General features: G+C 38.8%; 2 protein-coding genes across 3 annotated transcripts in view; both read right to left on the reverse strand.

The window, feature by feature from the left end:
* The window catches only part of LOC121938757 (rho GTPase-activating protein 20-like), a 37,349-nt gene extending 18,375 nt beyond the window's left edge, over positions 1-18,974 (reverse strand). Inside the window, exons 1-4 of one of the 2 annotated variants that reach the window (XM_088074400.1) lie at positions 18,870-18,974; positions 8,932-8,966; positions 5,254-5,359; positions 834-919 (exon numbers count right to left, since the gene is read on the reverse strand). In XM_088074400.1, coding sequence (XP_087930526.1) covers positions 834-919; positions 5,254-5,325 — 158 coding nt within the window. In that variant the 5' untranslated portion in view covers positions 5,326-5,359; positions 8,932-8,966; positions 18,870-18,974. Of the gene's footprint in view, positions 1-833; positions 920-5,253; positions 5,360-5,539; positions 5,559-8,931; positions 8,967-18,869 lie in introns of those variants that run through there. The other variant, XM_088074401.1, reaches the window with a different exon arrangement.
* pspc1 (paraspeckle component 1) lies at positions 10,372-21,622 on the reverse strand. Its single transcript, XM_088074404.1, has 10 exons — positions 21,124-21,622; positions 20,185-20,334; positions 19,918-20,069; positions 19,685-19,780; positions 19,304-19,500; positions 19,077-19,161; positions 18,870-18,975; positions 14,438-14,495; positions 11,838-11,974; positions 10,372-11,198 (listed from the first exon to the last, which is right to left on the reverse strand). The coding sequence occupies exons 1-10, from the start codon at positions 21,505-21,507 to the stop codon at positions 10,968-10,970; spliced, it is 1,596 nt and encodes a 531-aa protein (XP_087930530.1). The 5' UTR covers positions 21,508-21,622; the 3' UTR covers positions 10,372-10,967.
* Between the last annotated feature and the right edge of the window lie 1,009 nt (positions 21,623-22,631).

The raw sequence follows: 22,631 nt of genomic DNA on the forward strand, positions 1-22,631 counted from the left end.
TCAAAGACAGATCTATTAATAGACGCCTGATCCTCTAATAAGTCTGGTTACAGGAGGATTATCTATGCCAGTGGATGCAACACCTCGCTCGGAGTTGTGCCTGAGGCGTGCCAGCGTGCATGTGTGTGTGTGTTTGTGTGTGTGTGTCTTCAGAGTTTTCTCAGAGTGGCCCGACCACGCTAGTATGTCCAGACAAAAACATCTAATTTCAAGCATCAGCTCTGTGGTTAACATTTTCCCAGCTGGTAAGGTCACAGTACAGGTCATTTTGGTTGAAAGCTGTTTATAAATTTGCAGCGATCTGCTCACACAGGATTTGTTTAAATTAAAAAGCTTGTTAATATTTGTAGCAGCAACAGATTCAGAGTTGCCTGGTATGTAAACTGTATCTTTCCCTGGTTTCATGTTCATAAAACCATGTTTTTCAAGCACTGCCGTGTTTACTTATTTTAAGAACGAGTGATCTAATTTAGCTCCCTAAAAACGAGAATTTCATAATTCTCATTTTTAGTAATTTGATAGTAAAAAAAAAAAGTACTAGTTTTGAGTGATGATAGGTTTGATTTGCATTAACTAGGCTTAAATAAATTGCTTGAAATTAGTGTTTTTGATCTTATTGCAAGATTTTATGGGCTATAATGAGAGTCACACAGTTTTACTGGTTTTAAGACATCTTAACAAGCAAAATTTGCTTACTGCACTGGCAGCCAAATTTGCTTCTTTTAAGTGCAAGTATGCTTAAATCTAGGGTGTTTGGCCTTAAATTGGACAGGCCATTTTTGCAGTGTAATATGGGCTGGGATTGTAGCCTCAAGGCTTAAAACAGGTTTTACCTGGACAGAGTCTTGGACCTGGTGAGAGCTTTGCTGAGGACCAGAGACGGGGCTGACTGCCGCCGATAACTCTGAGACTTCATCCGCTAAAAGACACAAAAGGAGACAATAAGTTCATCCATCAAAATATTGTCTGACCGCTGCATTAATAACATTTAGAGTGGAACGGAAAGTTAGTGCCGAAACTCGCTTTCATCACTTCGAAACTTTTCCAAGACTTTTTTCAAAGACCTATAATAATCTTTATTCAAAAATATCAAACTCCATTCGAACGTAATTTCAGCTAACAGGCATAAATGAAGAAAGAGACAAACGCGGGGCGAGAAAAAAGACGACGTATGTGGCTGTAAACAAAATATCACACATGTAGATGCTGCTGCACGTTCACAGCTTCCGAAAATGTATTTATCTATTTATTTATTTACTATATCATTATATAGTCCAAGTGCAACAATTCATTTACTGACTCGTATCACCGATGATATAATTTATAGGTCCCATGTTTTTCAATGAAATCCAACCAATTTTCTCAGGTTTCAGATGTTTAAATGTTCGTGAAAAGCGTCTGAACGCAGCACAAGAAAAACGCATGGCAATCCAGATGTTAAGGGGTTAATTTACTTCTATCTGCCAAACTACAACCAACCAAAAAGGCCCAAATCGCGCACAGTCGGCGCCGTGAACCTCCTGACGTCTCTCACACTCTCACTGCTCACCATGCATTAAAACATGTTTAAAATCTGAATAAAGTCTTTTTAATAAGCGAAAAAAGAAATATGACACCTCGCTGCAGAATAAATCTTACAGCTTCTGCTCGCAGCCATATTGAGCTCCTGTTTTTTCGTGGCTGGATCCTGTAATCCCTGTTTCTCCACGCCGGTCACTAAAGTTTCATTTAATCTAATTGTAGAAGGATTTGAGAGTGTGAACCGAGGTGACACACAGCCATTGCATAACCACAAATCACAAAATATTTGTACTGAACAGCCGATTCCAATTCGACTGACAAAATTCGGACTCTTTGCTAACTTTGCTCGCTTGTGTATTTGTGGTATAAGATTACAGGCAGGCAGTAAACATGCCAAACTATAATCTCGCAGCGTATTAGTGATAGCTTTAGCAACCCCAGCTGGTCATGTGAGCGACCCAACAAGTCTCCCATACAAACTACAGCTGAGGCTGATGGGAATATCGGTAGTTTTGAGCTAAATTCAACTGAGAGAATCGACAAAGTCATTATAACAAATCATGGCGGGAACACACGTCTTTGCTGAATTTCATGACAATCCGTCTGACATCTGGATCGATTTTCCAGCCTGGACCAAAGATGATGGACCACCGTCCAGCCTTCAAACTCAAAAGCTCCACAGTGACTAAGCTCAGTCCCACTTTGACGCATTTCTGACATTTCACGGTGTAATAACATTGATTCAGCGGGGTCTCGCAGTGGTGAAAAATTCCTCACACCGCAGCCGCAGCATGTTACCTTTCACTCCGAAAAATAAACACAAGCTAACGTGAGGATATGGGTTGTCAGCCCAGCTTACATATTACTGACTGTATTAAAAACGCAAAGCAGATTCAGAGGGATTCATTGTCTCCGGACGGAAACCGCACGTCCGAGCGGACTGGGATTCAACTGCTGAAGGCCGATACAAGCAACGGCACGCTTTTGACTTTTAATGAAGATTTTATGACCATATTTAGAACAATTAACCCTCTATGGTACTGTGTTGCCTGACGGTAACATACACATTTTTTGCTTTTTACACTCACACAACATATCCTCAATTATGTTGCAATACTTACAATACTAAATACTAAAAAAAAAAGGCCTTAAGGAAACCAGTAGTACTGACTTTCTGGAGGCCACTGAGTCCTTTTTTTTTTTGTGGTCCTTTCTCGCATGGTTCAGACCCATTAACTCTCTCCACAAAAATCGTCTGAGAAAATCTTTTCACAATCTGGAAAAAAAAAAAAAAAATCTGGATTCACAATAATAGAGTAATAAAGTCTAATTTCTAATTGTTTATTGTGTTTAATTTAAAAAATGAATCAACAGAAGATTGCTGGAATGCAAATGCTGCTGCCCAGCATAACAGCAATCGTGTATTTTGGCTTAGATAAAGTCAAAAAAGTCAAAAAGCATAACAGTCATCAGAATTTGCCTTTTATCTCTGCAAAGTAACCTATCAACGTTTAATCATTTTGAATATTTCCCATGAGTATTGTATATACTTTCATTACGATTTTTCCATTTCTTACCATCATGGTTGCGGTGTTGCTTTAAGGTAACCTAAAGTGCACACCAAAAATACATATTTTTTTTGCAAATTTTCTTAAAATATGTTTACTTTTATGACAAAATTTTTTTTTTTTTTTTTTTTACCAATTGGCATGTACCACAGAGGTTTAAAGAAGAAGCGGACACAGACCATGCTGAGGTGATCACTCTGATACTGGGGTAAAAATAAATGCTCATCCTCTGAGCTTTTTGGGCTGTTTCAACGGGATTTGGGTTCATCTCAGGTGGAACTGTAAATCTATAGCACAGTGAAGCAGGAAAGTTACCCGAGCTATACTGAAACTTCTTGTGGTTCCCAGTCGTTGGGTCACTGGTCCATTCTGTACAGCAATTTGTCAAGTGTGTGTGGGAAAAAAAAACACTTTATTTTGAAGCACCATGAATTTCTAGCACAGAGCTTTTATTCTGAAGTGTAGTTTTCAGTTTATTCATGCAATATATTTTATTTATTTGTGTGCTAAGCCAATGTGATGTTTGCATTTTGTGAAAATAAAATTGAATATGTGGTAATTTATCTAATCTGTGGACCTTGAGCTAATGACTAAGGAGAAATCTGGACTCTGGCCGAAGCAGTTGGAAGCCGCTGTTTTAGAGCACTGTCGCTGAATCCTAATAACAGAATGAATAAATCAGATAATTGATCAGAAACGAGTGAAATCAGCAAAGCAAAGTAAAAAAAAAGGAGCACTGGACTGACACAGAGGGGTAATAGGTAGAATATTATGTACAAAAAGAATTGCTCAGTCTTTCAGCCGAAGGTCTTGTCAAACTGATGCGCGTGATCGTGTCGCACTGTTTGTCAACGTAACTATAGATGTACAAAAAAAAACACCCCGGTAGCAGTGCATAATAGCACTTTAACTCATGATTATCTTCATTATCAGCTAATTTGCGAACATTTTTTGTTTTAATCAATATTATTTATATTAATTAAGATACTAATAGATATATAGATATAATTGATTTTTTCTTTTTTTTTTTTTGATTTTCAAACTTGATCTGCTTTTTTCTAACACATCCAATTCGAAAATAATTCCAGCAAGCTGGCAGGCATTTATGTAGAGATGGACTGTGGAATAAAAATGGAAGAAAACATCTGTAATTAACTGATCACTTGTTAAAGCTACACATTAAATTAGTATTTTAATAATTTAATTTAATATAATTTTCTTTTTTTTTCTTTTCTTTTTAATTTTCTTTTATTAAATTAACAATTTAATTGATAGAACATTATTTTAAACACTTTTTATTAGCTTTTATGAGCATTATATAACACTTATGGTTATCGTAGACTCAAATTATTAATTATTTTATCAGCTATAACTCCTTCTGTGAAGCATCTATAACTGTTACCTGGATGCACAATGCATGAATGCTTGATGCAATAACAAAACATAGAAACTGTAATTCTATGATGTGTGATTACACAAATCCTTGCATTTTTTTTTTTTAAATTTCAAAACGCTCTCCGATCTCCACACATCTGCCCACAATACATTACAGTTTGTTATTTATACATTTTAAGTGAGTAAGGCTGCTTATATTGTAAATATTATGGGTGAGGGGGTTTTAAATAAAATGTCACCACATTGGGAAATAAAACACAATAAATTCATATTATAAAATAATCTGATATCTTTCATTTTAGTGGGATTTTTTTTTGTTAAATAATCACCACTAATTCGCCAAATAAGCAGTATATAACCAGAATAATATTGTCCCTGGCTGTCTGTGGTATTTGGTACCATCATCCGAAATTTTTCCTAAAAACGACTTGTGTTGTTTCTTTCTGGAGGCGCGGTGACACTTGGGTAAAAGCCTTGAACTCTGAACTAACCTCTCACCCGACTGGACCGCGTTCACAAAACACGCATTCATCCATATGTCCCTCACCACCGACGAAAACACGAACTTTTTCCCTTGAACGAGTCAAAGGTAAATAAATAAGATACAAATAATGCCATAATCCTCAATTTTGCAACCAGTTCTTCATTTGCGCACTAAAAAAAAAAACCTAACATTTACGCGTCCGCCTCTTCTCCATTGCTATAAAAGCGAATTATTAGCAACAAAGACGCATTGGAAGACAAATCTCAACTTTAAAAAAAACCATACCCGTTTGTTTTCCTGCTGTCCTCCGCCCCGGCTGAGGCTGTCCTGCTGCTGCTGTGGAGACATGTTGTCCATCCAGCCTCCAGACGCGCCGCGGCTCACTGTCCAGCTGCCCTCAGGTGAGACAGGGGAGACAGAAATCCCATTAATAAACTCCGGACGAAAGACACCATCCCAAAACAAAGCTTGTTAAAGGAATTCACTTAAAACTGTTAGTCTGCAAGCAGAGCGCGTAAAAGCGGAAAACACAGATAAGTTAAAAAGCTCCTGTGTGTGCGCGTCTCCTCACCATCAATGAAAGGCTGTGCTGTAACCACAAGCACCTCCTGTCTGGATTATCAGCTGCTGTGCCACTTCTTAATGCGTCTTTACGCACAGAGCGGAGGCGGCGCCAAAAAAAAAAAAAGGAAAAAAAAGCCAACTATTTTAAGCCAAATTGCCTCATTCATTCATCCATCAGATTTAACCCAAAACAAACAATAAATAAAGACGGATTATTGGGTAAGAATCCTGATCCCCGGTGTTTGTTTTGGGGGTATCAGCTTGTTCCAAGAAATCTGAAGTTTAAACTATCAATCATCAGGATCAGCCCGCAAATATTAGCAGAAAGTAGATCCTTCTGCACATTATCTCACTTGAGCTCATGTAAAGGTGAAGAAAAGCAAAAACTATTGGCTTCAACTGAAGCATATTTGTGCTAATATTTCTTCCTCACGTAAAAGAAAAAAGCCAAACTTACACCGAAAATGATCCGCTGGAAAATATGCAACGTCACTTTTATTTTGCTGCTTTCAAACGACTTTTACAAGTATTTAAACCTTTGAAACCTGGAGCAAAATGATTTGATCCCTTTCAAAAAACGTGGGGGAAAAAGGCAGAAATGTGCCACAATTGCGAGAAATAAGTAGATTTAGAAATCTTAGAATATCGAGGGCAAAGGTGAAAAAAGCTAGGGGAAAACTATACATCTAATCATCATAATCACATATTTTAAATTCAGATATGGAATATTATTATTTTTAGTGCTGATTATGGATTACCACAGAAGGTACTTTTTTTTATATATTGGACATTAATGAGATCAGAAGAATAAAAAAAGGTTGACTTTGCAATTATTATTAGATTTTAGGAAGCCCAAACAATGCAAAAAGCCAAAAAAAAAGACACAAAAGGTTAAAATCAGAGCTCAGAGGAATTTTTTGAAAACATTTTCCAAACTGAAAGAAGTTATTGAGATCTGTTATCGGATTTTGGGTCTCAGTCAGCGCAGGAGCTTCAGGCTGTCTGTCAGTCTGAATCCACATTATTAGATTTAAGTGTCTCTGGGAAATCGTCACGGATAGTACTGAGTGCAATCTAGGCCAGAAGGTTGTAATACAGGACACATTCAAAACCTTAAATGATGATTCTCCTTCAATTAACTCTACAAGGAGACATCATCTTTGATCTGTGAGGCAGATATTAATGACACAAAGCTGTAATAAAACACTCCCAGCGATTAATGGCTTACAATTAGGCCTACATAAAAACTGATGGAAGAAACACCCAAACATATAGACAGAGGAAATCTAGACAGTTTGAAGGGACGTTTTCAAAAATGCCCCCAAATCGATTGTCCTTCTAGAAGTGGGCCACAAACTGGGCTAAAGCAGAACAAGGCCAGAAAGTAAAGAAAGAGAAATGGAGTGTTCATTCCCCAAATTGGCCACAATCAGCCCCGTTTAAAAAAAAAAAAAACTGGATCACTTGAATGATTACCTTCCCTGGTGTTGATAATGAACAGCCTTGGGCATGGCAAAGAAAAGCAGCACGCCCCTCCTCCTCGCCGCCTCCTCGCCGCCTCCCAACCCGCACGCTACAAACACACTTTCCAGCCTTCAAACATCAATCGCTGTGCTTTGATTGTGTCCAACACGTATCCAATCCTTCGCATCTCCCCGTAAGTTATTTACAGTCGTCAAGTTTCTTGTGCTGCCTTTCTCAAGCTTTTGGATCCTTTGAAGAGCAGACGGGTTTGATTTCCTTTAAAAACTTGGAGGAAAGGGAAATGACCCACTTGGCATAAATGTCACAAAAATTGCAAAGAAATAAAATAAAATAATAATAATAAATTTTAGAAAATAACCCCAATAATTAGGGGGTAAATGTCCAGCAAACTATATTTGATTATAATCATTTTATATTTAAAATCACAATTTTAAATATATATATTTTAATTTTTTTTTTTTTTGCTATTTTTTGGGGGCATTTCTTAATAAGCTGCCAATTTTCTCCCCGTGTTTTTGAAAGAAAATTTGCAATTTGCTCCGGTTTCAAAGGGGTTAAATAAAACAGACCTTAGATAAACCACGCACATATCAGCTGGTGCCCCAAATACTTCAGACAACAGTACAAGCTGCTCCTTGTTCTGTTTCACTACGAATGGACCAAAAAGTCTGGAGAGAAAAAAAAAATCGAAACACCCGGCAACAATATAATAATCATCTCTGTACATCAATTACAGCCATGACCCAATTAACAAACCAAACGTTTGAGGTTTTCATTTAGTCGACTGTGACGGCGTCTAATCTCATTTACTGTTTCAGCTTTAATAGGACACGGAAAACTTTTAACAACCTTAACTCAAATTCGGGGATTTCATCATCACTCTGGGATCGTTATCAGATTTAAATTGAAATACGAATTATTTCCCTCATTAAAAACATGAAAAATAAACAGTCGCTCGTTTACAGCAGCCATCGCAGAACAAAAAGTCAAAATCAAAAGCATCAGCAGCACTGTGGTTTTGGAAATCAGGTGTTTTAAATGAAGAAAAAATACTGATTTGTATTTTTGACTAACACATATTAACAGCAGTTATAAACTGACTGTCAGTTAAACGCAAACCAGTTTCTATTTCTGAGCTGCTCGGTGCCGCAAAGATACAATATTTTGTGTTGCTTTTCTTGAAACAAAATGTAACAAGACAGTTCAGAGAAGCGAGGACTGACCCTGACCTTTGCAAGACATCATGTTGATGCTGACTCACAGTCTTTATTTTCTCCTGACAAAACATTCACGCAATTCAAGCTCTGAATGACTTTTGTATCAATCACACCGTGCACACAAGCTGATATTCCAAAAGAGATTTGCCAAAAGCTTTGCGTAAAAGTCGAACGTACCTCTGAAAGATATTTGTGGCTGTAAGTATAAATATTGACCCTGATACCCTGAAACATTAGTATTTAATATCCGTGTGTTCTGGGGTCCTTAAAATTTCATAATGGCTGGTCTGCTAAGAGAAACGCCCACATCTATATATCTATATGTAATATAATTTTATGTCCTGCAGTCCCACAGAAGATAAAATCATATATTTATGCACAGTAGCTACATAGCAAAATATTTTGACAAGTCATAACTTCATTTAACACAGCCTCTGAGGCCTTTTAGCTTTTTGCGAAACTATAATTATTATTATTAAAAATGTATGTCTGTGTAATTTAAAGTATAACACACTATTTTTCAGGAATTTGAAAACATGCTTTTTAAAAGGATCCAATGGAGAGAAGAGGTTTAGTCACATTTCGTTGGTTGAGAAATGGTAAAACCACTGACAGATGTAGAGGGGGGATCAATAGAATTAATATATGAAAAAAAAAAACGGTGTGTGTGTGTGAATGTGTGTGTGGGGGGATTTACCTATTCCTTCACTGCAGGCAGGACACAAACAGGACCTACAGAAAAAAATGAGAAAGACGACATATTTAAAACAAACATCATGTAACACTGAGCGTACCTCTCTTTTACCCACATTACAAGTCACCTGTGGTGTAGTGTAAATCACCATGGCGACTGACTCTTGTCACCACAGAGTTAGGCAATTACAAAATATTAACAATAATAAAATGCTATTCTAAAGCAAAATATTTGCATAGGATGACTGTTACTGTCAAAAGGCAGACTACAGGCGTAAAGTGAAATATGCATGTGTGTGTGTGTGTGTGTGTGTGTTATACAAGGCAAAGACATTAGGGAGGAAGAAATGAAACGTATTTACCTGTTACAAAACTATTCTTTAGATTCCTTGACACCTGGTCACTGTATGTCACTTTTCCCAGATCCATCGCTTTATTTTAAGATGCAACACGCACATATACAGAACGCACACACACACGCACACACACCTTGCAAATTTATTCAGGGCCTCATTTATAACCATCTTAGATAATTTCACAATGTAAGTTTGTCTGACTTTTATGCAGCTGAATTACAGGATGCTCTGTCAGTTTAGAAACAAGTGAGAGTACAAAGTTTATGGCAAACAGAAGAAATGTAGCCATAATGGATCAGAACTGACCCATAAAGGACGGGGAACTTGCAAAGATAACAAGAGTTAAAGGAGCTCTAAATGACATTCAGAGCATTAATATGCAAGCAAGCTACTGTGTGCTATGTGAAGGTATAGTGGAGCAATGGCATCTCGAGCAGAGAACGAAGTCATGATAATAATAATGGAACAAAATGATGGAATTAAATAAAAATTGAATGGCGCTGGTGCGAAAGCTAACACCTTGAAACCTAAAGCAACATCAGTTTTCTTGTGCTGCGTTCATGTGCATCTCACAAGCTATTGGACCCGTTTGCAATGACCAGCTTGGTAAGAAATGTCTCACAAATCAGTAAAAAGTGAGAAGAAAATAACCTGAAAATTAGTGCTTAAAATTGTTTAGACAAAAAAAAAGGTGGGAAAATGTCTGGAAAACTGTCTTTATAATTATAATAATATTTTAATATAAAATTATGTTCAGAAAAGAAAGATAAAATATGAAATACAGACTTTTTTCTTTTTTTTTTTTTTGAACTTTCGGCACATTTTGGGTCAATTTCTAGTTTGTTTTTGACGGTTTTATCACTCTTTTTTTTTGTTAACCAATTTTTTGGAGCTCAGCCACCTCCACGTTGAGAACAGACAATCCCAGCTCAGACTCTGAATCATACATATGCTCTGAATGTAGTAAAACGCTCTTTCAAGTTCATGGGAGTCAGTTGTTGAAACCAAATCCTGCTGAATTAACTGCATAATTTACTGTCAAGTTCACGGGGGAAAAAGAAAATTCTTTCAGATCACAGAGACACAACTTCCTACAAATATTTTATTTCTCTTTAACCATCAAATACAGGATGCACTTGAGCTGCAGAACATTCACTCACTATCATCTTTGGACCTAAAAGTAACAGTATGATGTAAAGGAGGACCACAAAGAAGCAAGAAAAAAAAAAAAATCAACATACTCCCAGGATCTTGTTTTGAGTCGAATCAACGTCCAGTCAAACTCATTTTTATTCACATACTCGCATACAGCAGCTTACTCGAGTGTATCCAAGACAAATGCAGCCATAGCGACTGCAAAGTCGTCTCCCCACAAAGGTTTTCCTCGTCATGCTTCGAAACACGTTTGCACAGTTCATTTTTCAGCAGACAAAGCGTTTCACTCAGAAAACACAGAGGAGAAACACAGACTTCCAAAAATACTGTGTATAAAGACCGCAAGTAAGCGTTATGATAAGAAGCATCAGACTGTGGTTTTACCCATCACAAAAAAAACAGATGCCCCTCAGTGGCAACTTGTCAAACAAGAAAAATACAAAATCCAAAACTGGCAAAAAAAATCAGTCCGATTGCCCCGGGCTGGGGCGTTAAAGATCCATGAGAACTGTCTCGTTGTTTAGAAGAATTAGTACCTGCGGCGCTTGTTATTTGGCCCATCAAAGACTCCCCCTACTGGACTCCCCCTCCCAAATCCTGGGGCTTGTCCAACTTGAGGGCCCAATGGCGGCTGCTGCTGCTGCTGCTGCTGCGGCGGCTGCTGCTGCTGCTGCTGCTGCTGCTGCTGCTTTGGGGACTCAACTTCTGGCCGCCCCCCCATTGATCCACCCTGTGGGTATCTATCGTTACGCTGCGGTATCTTGGGGTTAGCGTTTCCAAAAAAAAAAGAAAAAAAAAAGGGTTGGATAAAAGGCATGGGAGTACGTTTAGAAATCACAAATTCAGTGTATCCAGAAATGCGGTGGGGTTTTCAAAGTTCGTCAGTCAGGGTTTAGTGTGATCCACGTGTTGCCATCCACGAGTAACGGGGAGAGAGGTGAACCGGGCAGACAAAGGAAAAGAGAGGAATAGGACTATTAGATATGTCTACACTTTTGAGATCAATTTTCAAGTTTTTTTTTTTTTGTTTTTTTTTACTTCGGCTTCAAAATAAAGCGTTTAAGGGTATGTCTACGCCTGTTCTGAAGTTTTGGAGAGTCCAAAATGACACAGTGTAGCTTACCGTTAATTTGCAGCTGTACTTTATAAGAAGCCCCAAGGAACAGCACTTCTTTTGCACGAAAACCCCCTCACAATGACTGTTTTCAGTATCAGGTTTTTATCTATTTCGTCTAATAACATTTGGAAAGCCAAATTATGACTCTTTTTAAACAAACAGTTCGAGTACTCTTATTAGGACGTGTTTTTCACAGTGCAATCTATAGAAAACAGCTTTCAAGTTGAAACTGGACTATCTGCCAGATAAGCTCTATTCTATCCATTTTTCCTGATACGTTACCATGGCTCCATTCTCTGACATCAATGGTGTCCCCATATTCGCGGCTCCCTCTGGGCCAACGGCTCCTCCCCTTCCACTCATGCCCATCATTTGACCCTGGTTACCACCGGGCCCCGGAGAACCCTGGTTAAAGCCATCTACACGCAAAACAACGGAGCATTTGGTTTGTCATTTGGTGGGTCAATGTGACGTACCCAACGTCCCGCAAAAAACTGTGGAAGCTAAACGCTACAACTCATCTCAATGACTTCAGAGTAAAAGGTAACGTTGGCTTTTGGTCGTCGGTTGATGTGATTTATCGGTCATCCAGTTAGGACTACGGTTTACGATTGGCATTTTGTCTTTAAAAACATCTTTGCGCTCATTTAAAAAGCACGCTTATTTTCAACAGTACACTCAATTTATCATTTTCAAGCGAGATCTTAAAAGAATTAAGCAACGTCCTATCAGAATAAATCCCAGCAACGCCACCAAAAACCAACGTTAATTAAAAGCCGTCAACAGGTGTTATGGTATTATGGTAAAGTAGATCCCAATTTAAAATACAAGAGACCACAGATTGTGTAATTAGGAATCAGAGGTTCTTATTTTGACTCCTGAACTTTGAGCCAAAGTGGCGACATCCAAATCTTTTACTAACTAAACCTCAGATTGCACATCATCTCAGTCATAAAAAAACAGGATGGGGGTTTCTTCAACCTCGGTTCAACTTCAACCATGGTGCACGGAGAACAGAAAGAAATCAAGACGGTTAAAGCTCCAGCAAAACCTGCAGTATTTAGAACAATTTTATTGCAATGCAGTTGTTATAAATACTAGCAGTCCTGCTAGAGCTCCGACCTGTATTGATCCTTTTTTAAAAAGCAGTCAGACCGCCACAGACGCCGCAGGTTTGATTCTTCCTATGATGACTAATGCAAACTGTACACAAGCGGGGCAGAAAATCTCGAAGCGTTGATGCCACACACTGTTTCAACTGTGAGTATGAGCAGCAGAGCTACAAACATGTCAACAAACTGTCGACAAAATGATACAAATGTTGGTCAAGATTCTCAGTCATCCAGGTCAAGACTGTATGACTATGACTAAATTATATATGATATATATATATATATATATATATATATATATGTAGGATGGGTTATTTGCTGTTGTGTATCAACAATTTATAACAAAAAATATTCAAAATATGAGTTAAGGTGGTTTCCATTCGCCTGTTTTTATGCATGTTTAAATACAGTCATTAAAAAAACCTGAGCTGAAAGGAAAGAGATCTGAAAAAAAAAAAAAAAGTTTGCAAAAAAAGTTTGTTTGCTTCGATGACCTGGAGAGGTTGCTGCAATGGCGACAGACTTGGAAAATAACATGACCTCAAATAGGCATGTGGCCTAAAAATAGCAGCAGACAAAAACATCAGATCTGTGAGGAGTGTTGTCACTGCGACATTCCTAAAACGATTACATAACGCAGATAGAAATGCCGTCTTTTCATTATGCTTCGGTAAAGGTGACTGTGCACGTGTGCGTGCACACGCACACACACATAAAGAGTAGATACTACTGCAGTTCCCACACATTTTCATGGACGCAATTTCAAAACCTTTCCATGACCTTTTAAGGACCTAAAATAATCTTTTTCCTTGCAAAGCATTTTTAAACATGTAAGATTTTAAACTCTGTTCAGACATAATTTCAGCTTTTCACATGAAGTGTTTTAAGGACGGTCAGAAATGTGAAAATCCAGGAGTTACTGGCAGTGACAGATTGTGTCATCTTGGCAATTTTTTTTACAATGAAAACATACTGAAAAATGTGATTCTATGACTTTTCCAGGTTTTCAATGACTGTGGGAACCCCGAACTGATTCCCCTTCCCAGATACAAACATTTGAAGTAAAAACTGGATGCTCCTGTAGTTTGTCCAACAACAAAATGAGACCGTTTTGGTCATACAGACGATGTGCAATCCCAGGTTATAATCTCTGTATGGTGAAGAGCCACCATGAACCTCTGACAATCTGTCCAACATTGCAGACTCAAAATTCAATCCCCGGCCCCTCATCCTGCACTCAGAAATTTACCTCAGTTTTTAATTGCAAGCTATGATTCACTTAAAAATAATACACTTTGAGAATAAACCCAAAGGCCACTGCTGCTAATAAATATCCAGATTTTGCTTTTATAATCATCTTCTGAGAAGAAAATTTTTTTTTTTACCTTATTTCAAATCTGCGTACAAGTGAGGATGAGAGCTCGGGGACTATATACGTCTGAAAATATGCAACCTCACCCCAATAAACACAACCCCATTTCAGTGCACTGTATATTCTGTTGGTATAGACGTTGTCATGTGGTGTATTATGTTCTTCTCTTCTTTGAATTGCATCCCATGTGAGTCCATTTTAAACCAAAAGGAGCCGAAACACACAATTACTTGTGGATGTGTAATGTGAAAACATCTTGTTTTATAGAAGCCACTTGGGATGCAAGACAAAAAAAAAAAAAAAATGATAAATGAAATTAAGGCAGTCATCATTCAACTCATCATCGTCACTCGGTCTGGTTTCTGTATCAGCCAATCTAAACACAATCATGCCCGTACCTCCCATATTAATGGCTCCACGAGGGCCCAGCTCACCCACTCTCATTTCCTGTTCTCTCTGGAAGAAGTGAAGAAGAGCCTTCAGAACAAAACTCTGCTAAAGTACAAATCTTCAGGGGGATAAGCTAACACTCACAAAGGACTAATTTTCTACACAGTGATGCAAAACGCCCTCCCTCCTGGGAACTTGTTGTTTTTCAGTGATGGAAAAGTTGAACTTAAGGCTCAGCTTCCCTTGTCCCCATTTACACGCCGGCAAAGTAAAGACATTTCCCATCCACGTGTATGTAGATTTACTGCTCACGGACAAGCTTATTGCAAATCTCTTTTGCAAATTGAGGCTTATAATCAAATCAACTGGAAGTGTGCAAGTATGTCTTTAAAAAAAAAAAAAAACACACACATTAAATGGGCTTCAGGCCATTTCATTTAAACATGTAGTTATTTTTAGGAGTTTAACGCATACATTTGTCAGCTTCTAGACTCACACATTCACACGGGGGCCCTGACACACCAAGTGTCCATTTATAACAAAGACCTAGTTTATAAACTGCTCCTGAAAAACAGCATGCCACTGCTAATCTATTTTAACACACTTGTTCAACTTGTCAACACATTAAGCAGTACCGAGGTTTTTCTTAAAAAAATAAATAAAATAACAACAAAAATATTTCAGCTAATAATGGTATACTATTCATTGCCTTCAACACGTTTCTGTCTCTAATCTCGTGTTAATTCGACATCATTTTGTGGCTTTTATTGTTATTGTCTGTGGAGTTTCTTGCATCCGCTTTGCTTTGTTTGTCAAAAACTTAATTATTATTAGTACTATTGTAACTGTTTGATACTGGTGTTGCCAGCTCAGGTTCTGATCTTGTGAGGAAGTAAGCGGTCGGAGGAGGCAAAAAAAAATACAAATGAATTAAATAAGTAACTCTGATGCAGATTCAAACGACATCGTCTGCTGATAACGGCTGACTGACGTTCGTAACCCTGAACGTGATGCAGCTGTGAAGCGTCACCTGTCAGTCTGATGTTTCAGGGCCCAAACACACACAAAAACACAGACGCTACAGCAGCTTTTCGTGCTTTCATACAACCTCTCACAGTAACACAATTATGCATTCACACAAACTAACACACAATTGCTCTGCTCTCTGTTAAACACACACACCGAAATTTATACACTTCAACAATACTGGATTTCACTGACCCTGATTAAGTCTGCTTTAGGTTGTTTTTGTTGTTTTTTTTTTAAAATTCAAATTAAGTATCTAGACAAGACTTAATCCAATGCAGTGGAATCAGATGGACATAATTAACTACACAAAAATTATAAACTCACTGTAATGAACATGAGTTTTACATGTAAACATTTTTACCATCTTATCACAATAGCGGTGACACGCAGCTGTGGCATCTCTCCGTTCTTTATGTATTCATACAGAAATAGTAGACTTGTCCATCACGCACGCTTTCAGGAAAAGCAGGGAAAGGGACTGCAAATACTGCGATGCTCAGCCTTAGTATTCTTTACATACTTACCTGTTCAATTCACATTATGTTGCAATTACAATGAAAAGGTAGTCATGTTATGTGCTCTATGTGTATCAAAATCATGTGCATCTGTCAACAGCGGCTTAAAATCGGCCTGTGATCAAACGTAGCGCTGATGGAGGAACTTTGGCTATAATTAAAACACTAGATGGCAGCAGATGCCGTTTACACTCTCACAATAATCCTCCCCACAAACAAAAAATGGCCAACTAGAATAATGTCAGAAAGAGCAGGTCAGCACCTGTATGTAAAGTAGCATGAAGGAGTCTCTAACACCCAGCGGTCAATTTTAATCACGGATGTCCTGGTTAGTGGTCCCCTGGTCTAACAATATTTGTGAAATAGACCTTTAAGTTATTTCAATGTATTATTATGTATTTAAAATTCTAATTTCATGAGAGCAAAGGTAGTGACTGTGGCGTTTATATTGTTACAACAGTGCATTTCTTTTATGCATTTGCGTAAATCTTTCCCTATAATTTGACACGACACACATGTCCAACCTCTTCTTCGAAGCGAAGACAAACTACCTGGTGTATTTTGAGGACAGTTGGCGACTGTAGTGGATTAAGAATTGGACTGATGGTTCTAGATGCAAATTCTGAGTGTGCGTATTTGTGTTGTTTGTGTGTGTGTGTGTGTTACATGCGTGTAAAGATGCAGACTCCCAACAGGATCACTAAACAGAGCAAAGGATTTGAAGAGAAAAGTTATAACACAGAAATCAACAACATATCACACCAAAACACACTCATACTGAGGATAAAGAGCGAGCTAGAATTCACTCAAACTCTGTTTTTGATCGAATAAATCCCCTAAAATGACATAATTGCTTTTTACAAATTCAAATTTTGGACTTGGAAACACATTCTTTTAATTTTTCTGGTTTTTTTTTACAACTTGCTCACTGCTGTTAAAGCACTTTGGTGTTTGAATGCTTCTCTTTACAAACAGTTTCTTACCTTACCTTCTCTATTACGGATTATAGACGGAAATAAAAATGAATTTTAAATGTTCCCTAAGGCCAAAGATATACTTGCCTTTTAAAAAATATGCACGTGGGTTTCACTCCGGGGCACATATGGGAACGCAGAACTTTCTGCAAATTTTGGCTGAAGGGTGGCAAGCTCAAGGAGCCTGCGGTACGGCACGCAAAGAGGCAAAACGCCACTAATCTGCACACATTCCCTGCAGTCCTGCCATAAGCCTTTGTCCAAAATCGGGAAAGTGTCCCTTATCCTCCATAATTCTGAGATCACCGGCAGAAAAAGCATCAATGGCACCATCATTTATGAAGCACGTTGTAACCATGCCAGATATGTTTCTCTCCTGCCGACACTAGCTGGGTTTCCATTTCAGATTCTCGTAAAACTTGAGCTACATTTCTTAAATGAGATGACAGCATTTCCATCCTGCCCGTACTGATCATGTGCGAACTACAGCTTGCAGACGTGTTGCGTTGCGTCTTGCACAAGCATTTTAAGAGACGCAAGATACATGAGGCAGCAATCGTGTGCACGGCAATACTAAGAGTTTCCCCACGTGCACATGAAGATGTCACTCAAAAAAAAAAGTTCTCTGAGAAACACTAATATCAGAAAGGTCACACGGATTTTTACCGTCACTGTAAAACTTTCCATACGACTCTTGCTTCAGGCTCCAATTTTATTTCCGAATTCTATGAATATCTGCTGGACTGGCTGAGACGTATACTACACATTTGAGACACGGATCTGTGGACATTGATGGAGAAAAGTAAGGATGACTACTGGTTTCTCAAACTAACATCACAACTTAAGAAAACCCTTTATAGAACAGAGATGAAGAAACTGCAAACAAGACGGGTAGAGTCGAGCTATAAATGTGTCGTCCCACGCTGATCTTTCGTTATGATCTCTAACTTGTTTAAGCTTGCAGTTGTCTAAATTCTCCCTTACCCTGTCGAGCAAAGTTGAATTCAACATTTTATGCTTGAGTGAAGTCGTATCTGACACGAGGCTGTATTTCTCTATCTTGTGTCGGGCAGTGCGGGGAAGGGAAAAAAAAAAAAACGGGCTTAAGCGTGCAGTTCAGACAGACTGAAAGAAGAGGTTCATGAAGAGAGAAGGCTTAGTAGAGAAAAAGTACACATTTAACTTCAAAATAATATGAATATATTACTAATAAATACACAGTGCAGGTAAAACAGTATAGCACCTGTTATGTGTGTTTGTTAAATCCAATGTGTAGATTCACACAACAAGCCACAGTATTACGGTAACGAGTTACGATGGCAGCCTGAACACAACTATTAAAATACAGTTGGAAAATATTGCCATCAACATTTACAGACAGCTGCTATGAAAATATGAGGAAATGACAAACCCGTGCACAGCAACACGATTGAGCCGAGCTGCTGCTCAAATGTAGGAAACGCATTAAGAATGAAAACCAAAAAAAAAAAAAAAGGGGCTTAAAGCTAACAAAAACTCAGCTCTGCACCATGTTAAGACGTCGTAGAATTAATTTAAAGATTTTTTCGGCATATCGCTCTTGTGGTACCACGCATTTAAATTGTTTTTTCCCCAAGAATCGCCTCAATGAAATAGAATTTAGAGTGAAAACTGCTGAAAGAAATATGAATATGATCCGTTTCAAACTATGATACAGGTGCACTATAATATTGTGTTTTGTGGCAAACCTGCTTAAAATACAAATTTTAAATATGTATTTGTATTTCTATGTCCTTTTAAAAAGAACAGTGGGAGGTGAACTCTTTGATTGGTGTTATTCTTCGTTTTAATGTGTGCATGATACTACAGTATGTATCAAATGTGTAAATGTACCTGGACGAGCTATATTTAAGTGTACTTTCGTGTATTCCAGCTGTACTCACATTGTCCATGTAGTTTGGTTTGAGGCCGTCCGGGTGGCGTCTCAGGTCCTCCTGTTCCCTGTGTCTCATCATCTCCTCCTCTCTCCTCCTCCTCTCCTCTTCATGCCTACACACACAGAGAGCGTAAAAAAGGAAATCAGTCGAACGAAACAAAATCCTAACAGCTGTCACGATGTCCCGACAGTTTGCTCAGGAAAGGAAACGCACCTCATTTCTATCTGCTTTCGTCTCTGCAGCTCCTGATTACGGAGCTCTTCCAGTCTCCTCAGCTCCTCCTGACGTCTCATTAGATCTGGAAGAAGTGAGGGAGACCATATGAGCCGCATGAACTGACAGATGGACACTTAATAAGAAATAATCAGTGCAAAAAAGCCACTTTTTAATGAACAAAATAAAAGGGCAACGTGTATCGTGTCCAATCAAGCAGTCCTGACCTTGTCTCATCAACATGAGCTGATGTTCGTGTTTGGCCGACTCCAGCTCAGCCTCCAGTTTCTCTTTGGCCTCTCTGATGTTCTTGTCCACCTGCTCTCTCTGCTGTTTCTCCATCTCGTGAAGAGCTTTCCAGCGAGACGAGTATTCAAACTCAAATGTCCCCGGCTGAGCAAAACGTGGCGTCTGCTCTCGCTCTCTGGTGGGGAAAAAAAAAAAAAAAAGATAAATACAAAAATAAACCACAGCTCCGGTGGTTTACTCACAAACGCCTCAGACCAAAAGAGACAGAATGAGCACGGTGGAGCACAAAACGATCAGCTGTATTTTAATGTAAGAAAAATCTATAGATGTCTATTAAATGACTGCAAATATTTACTTACTTGTAGTACTTTGGAGTCTTCTGCAGCAATTTTTCAGGCTGTCCATCCTCATCATCAAAGTGCTCCGAGGGCTCTACGATGGCTGGACAGGGTGTGCTGGAGAAAGGCAGGACAACACTAAATTAAACTTCCAGTGATATTACAAGACAACAACAAGTCATTGATGTGTAAGAAAACAAATAAACACAAAAGCACAGACTCATTCATCCCAGCAAGTTCTTCTCACTCCTTACTTGGTCAGCAGCAGCGCTCCCTCCGTGCAGCGCTCCAGGGCTTTACGTGCAGATACTTTGTTTGCAAACTCCACAATGCCTCTCCCAGTGGGACGACCACGGTCATCGGTCACGACAACAGCCCGCTCCACCAACCCGAACTGAGAAAACGCCTGACACAGTAGAGGGTGGTTTTTTTTTTTTCTGATTAAAAATCAACGCACAGAAATCAGAAATTCTACACAGCAACCGACGCAGAGAGTAAAACTGACAAACATGCGGGTATACCTGTTCCAGCAGCTCGTTTGTCACTGCAGGCAGCAGGTTGCGAACTGTGAGAGCAGCGCCATGTGTCGCAAAGCGGACCCTGATTGGTCGATTATTCATAATAGTCCCATCCAGCTCGGCTTTGGCGATCTCTGCCAGCATTCGTGTTTCCTGGAAGACATGGGGTAAAAAGCCAAAGGATGATGACACCACAGAAAGGCACTGTAGGGCTTTAATTAAGACTGTACAATAAATGAAACTGTTATCTTCACTTAAAGCTACTGAAAGTCCAGACTAAACACCTATGCATACAAACCTGACCAACTGAAGTGTGTTATGTAAGTTTAAACTGTAAGTAACAACATTATTTGCCATATAACACTGCTTTGTGTTGGAAAATAAACAAGATGCATTTAGGGATGCACAATATTGGAACTTATATGCCAAAATTGAACAACTCTTTTGGCCAATAACCAATACTAGTGTTGCTAGCTATATACACTTCCCCCCTTCTAAATTTAATGATAATAAAGTATCTTCTGTAATGGAGTTAACATCATATTATGCATAATCTTGTCGATATGGCCTACCAGCAGATGGAGACATGAAATGCAATGCTTTCAAGTGTTTGTAATATTCATTCATTGTGCAAAATAAGAAAAATACCCAAACTTTGGGGTTTTGTTTTGTGCTTTTTTTTTTACTTTGTCGGTAATAACAATGTTATAAAACATGTTGAACCTCCTATTTAGGGAAATTTACAACTAGTATCATAAAATAAAGTCATTTTTAAACGTCACAAAGATACAGTAAGATATAATTGAGTGCCAAGTCAATAAATATCTGGTGCTAATGCTAACAAAGCAGCAACGTTATTTTAGCCAAGACATAAAACAAGTTAGCTTTAGAAAATTAAAACCAACACTCAGGTACAACAGCACGGTTCACACCTGAACTCACCAGGCGGACGAAGCCGAAGCCCCGGTCTCTGTTGATGAAAACCTCGTTAATGTTCCCGTATTTAGCAAACATGTTTTTGAACTCCTCCTCCGGGATATCCACCGGAAGATTCCCCACAAACAGCCGTGAGCGCTGGGTGAAAGTCTTCTCACCGGGCTTCCGAAAACTCGTGATATCCAGAGTCACTGCAGCCCGGCCTTCTTCGCCTCCTTCCCCGGCTCCCTCCGCTTGTTCCGCCGCGGGGGACTGCTGCTGCTGCGGCGGCGCGGGGCTGTCTTTGTTCGCCGGTGACTGCTCCGGGGCCGGGGACTCGGTCCCGGGTTTCGCTGGTTGAGGGGAGCTACTGCTTTGCATGTTCGCTTGCTGTATATTTCTGTTAGCCATACTCGCACAAAGTAGTTTCTGTAACGTTGTTTAAACTAACTTTGAGGAGAAGGCTGGAGACCAGCAGCGGTACACACCTCCTGTATTCATAAATGGCGACTGTTGCGCGCGCATCTGTTTTTCTATTTCTTTTTTTTAATTTAGATTTCCGGCAGTGTTGATGCCTTTGCGGCACAGTGCTGCCACCCACAGGTCGGGCTTGTTATTACCCTAAATCGCTTTCAGTGTCTCAGAATCAGAATCAGAATCAGAAAAAGATTTATTGCCAGGTATAGTTAACACAATACGAGGAATTTGTTCTGGTGTGTTGGTGCAACATAAATATAGAAAAAGAAAACAGATAAAATAGAAGATACAAATATAAAATATAAAATATAAAAAGTACGAGTCTTACGGTGCAAAACAAAACAAGTAACACAAGTAACAGTGTAACAGTGCAAGAAACAGAACCATGGAATTAAAGTTATATACAAGAATGTTTGGAGTGCAAGATATATATTGATATTTACATTGAAATTCACATTTATACAGGTTTGAGTGCAACTTTAAGTCTCAGTCATCCTGTGGAAGATATAAAGTCCAGGTGGACTTTCTGGTTCTCAGAGTTACTCTCTGGATTTGGGTGTCATTGTACAGGTTGCAGATCAGTTTTTCCCATCTTTGCCAGATCCCATGAAAGTCCACACAGTCCCAGTCTCAGTCTGGTCATGATTACAGTTTGCCTTCTGTCCTTGCCAAGATAACTAGATAGCTAGAGTTGAGTTTTGGGCCATATTAAAAGAGATTCCAAGTGTTTTATGAAACGCTCCTGTAATGTGATATTTTTACAAAAACAACAAAAAATAATAATAATTTTGAGCATTTTTTGACCAATGTTTGACTAATGGTACCCAAACTTTTACCTAAAAGAAAACTTGCTCCTGAAAACATTACTTTGTACCATTCTACCATTTTAGAACCAAAATTTAGTTGCTGGTAGGAGACCTGTTACTGCCCCTTCATCACTTATTCTAACATGAACACACATTTTTCTTGATCAAGTGCCTTTTGTCATCCGTTTTTGTCATTCTAGCAACATGTACGTTTCTGGGGTGCTCGCTGAAAGCTCTCTCAGTGACGGAGCT

This window comes from Plectropomus leopardus, chromosome 24 (assembly GCF_026936395.1).
Source record: "Plectropomus leopardus strain MGB_pleo_1.0 chromosome 24, ASM2693639v1, whole genome shotgun sequence".
NCBI lineage: Eukaryota > Metazoa > Chordata > Actinopteri > Perciformes > Serranidae > Plectropomus > Plectropomus leopardus.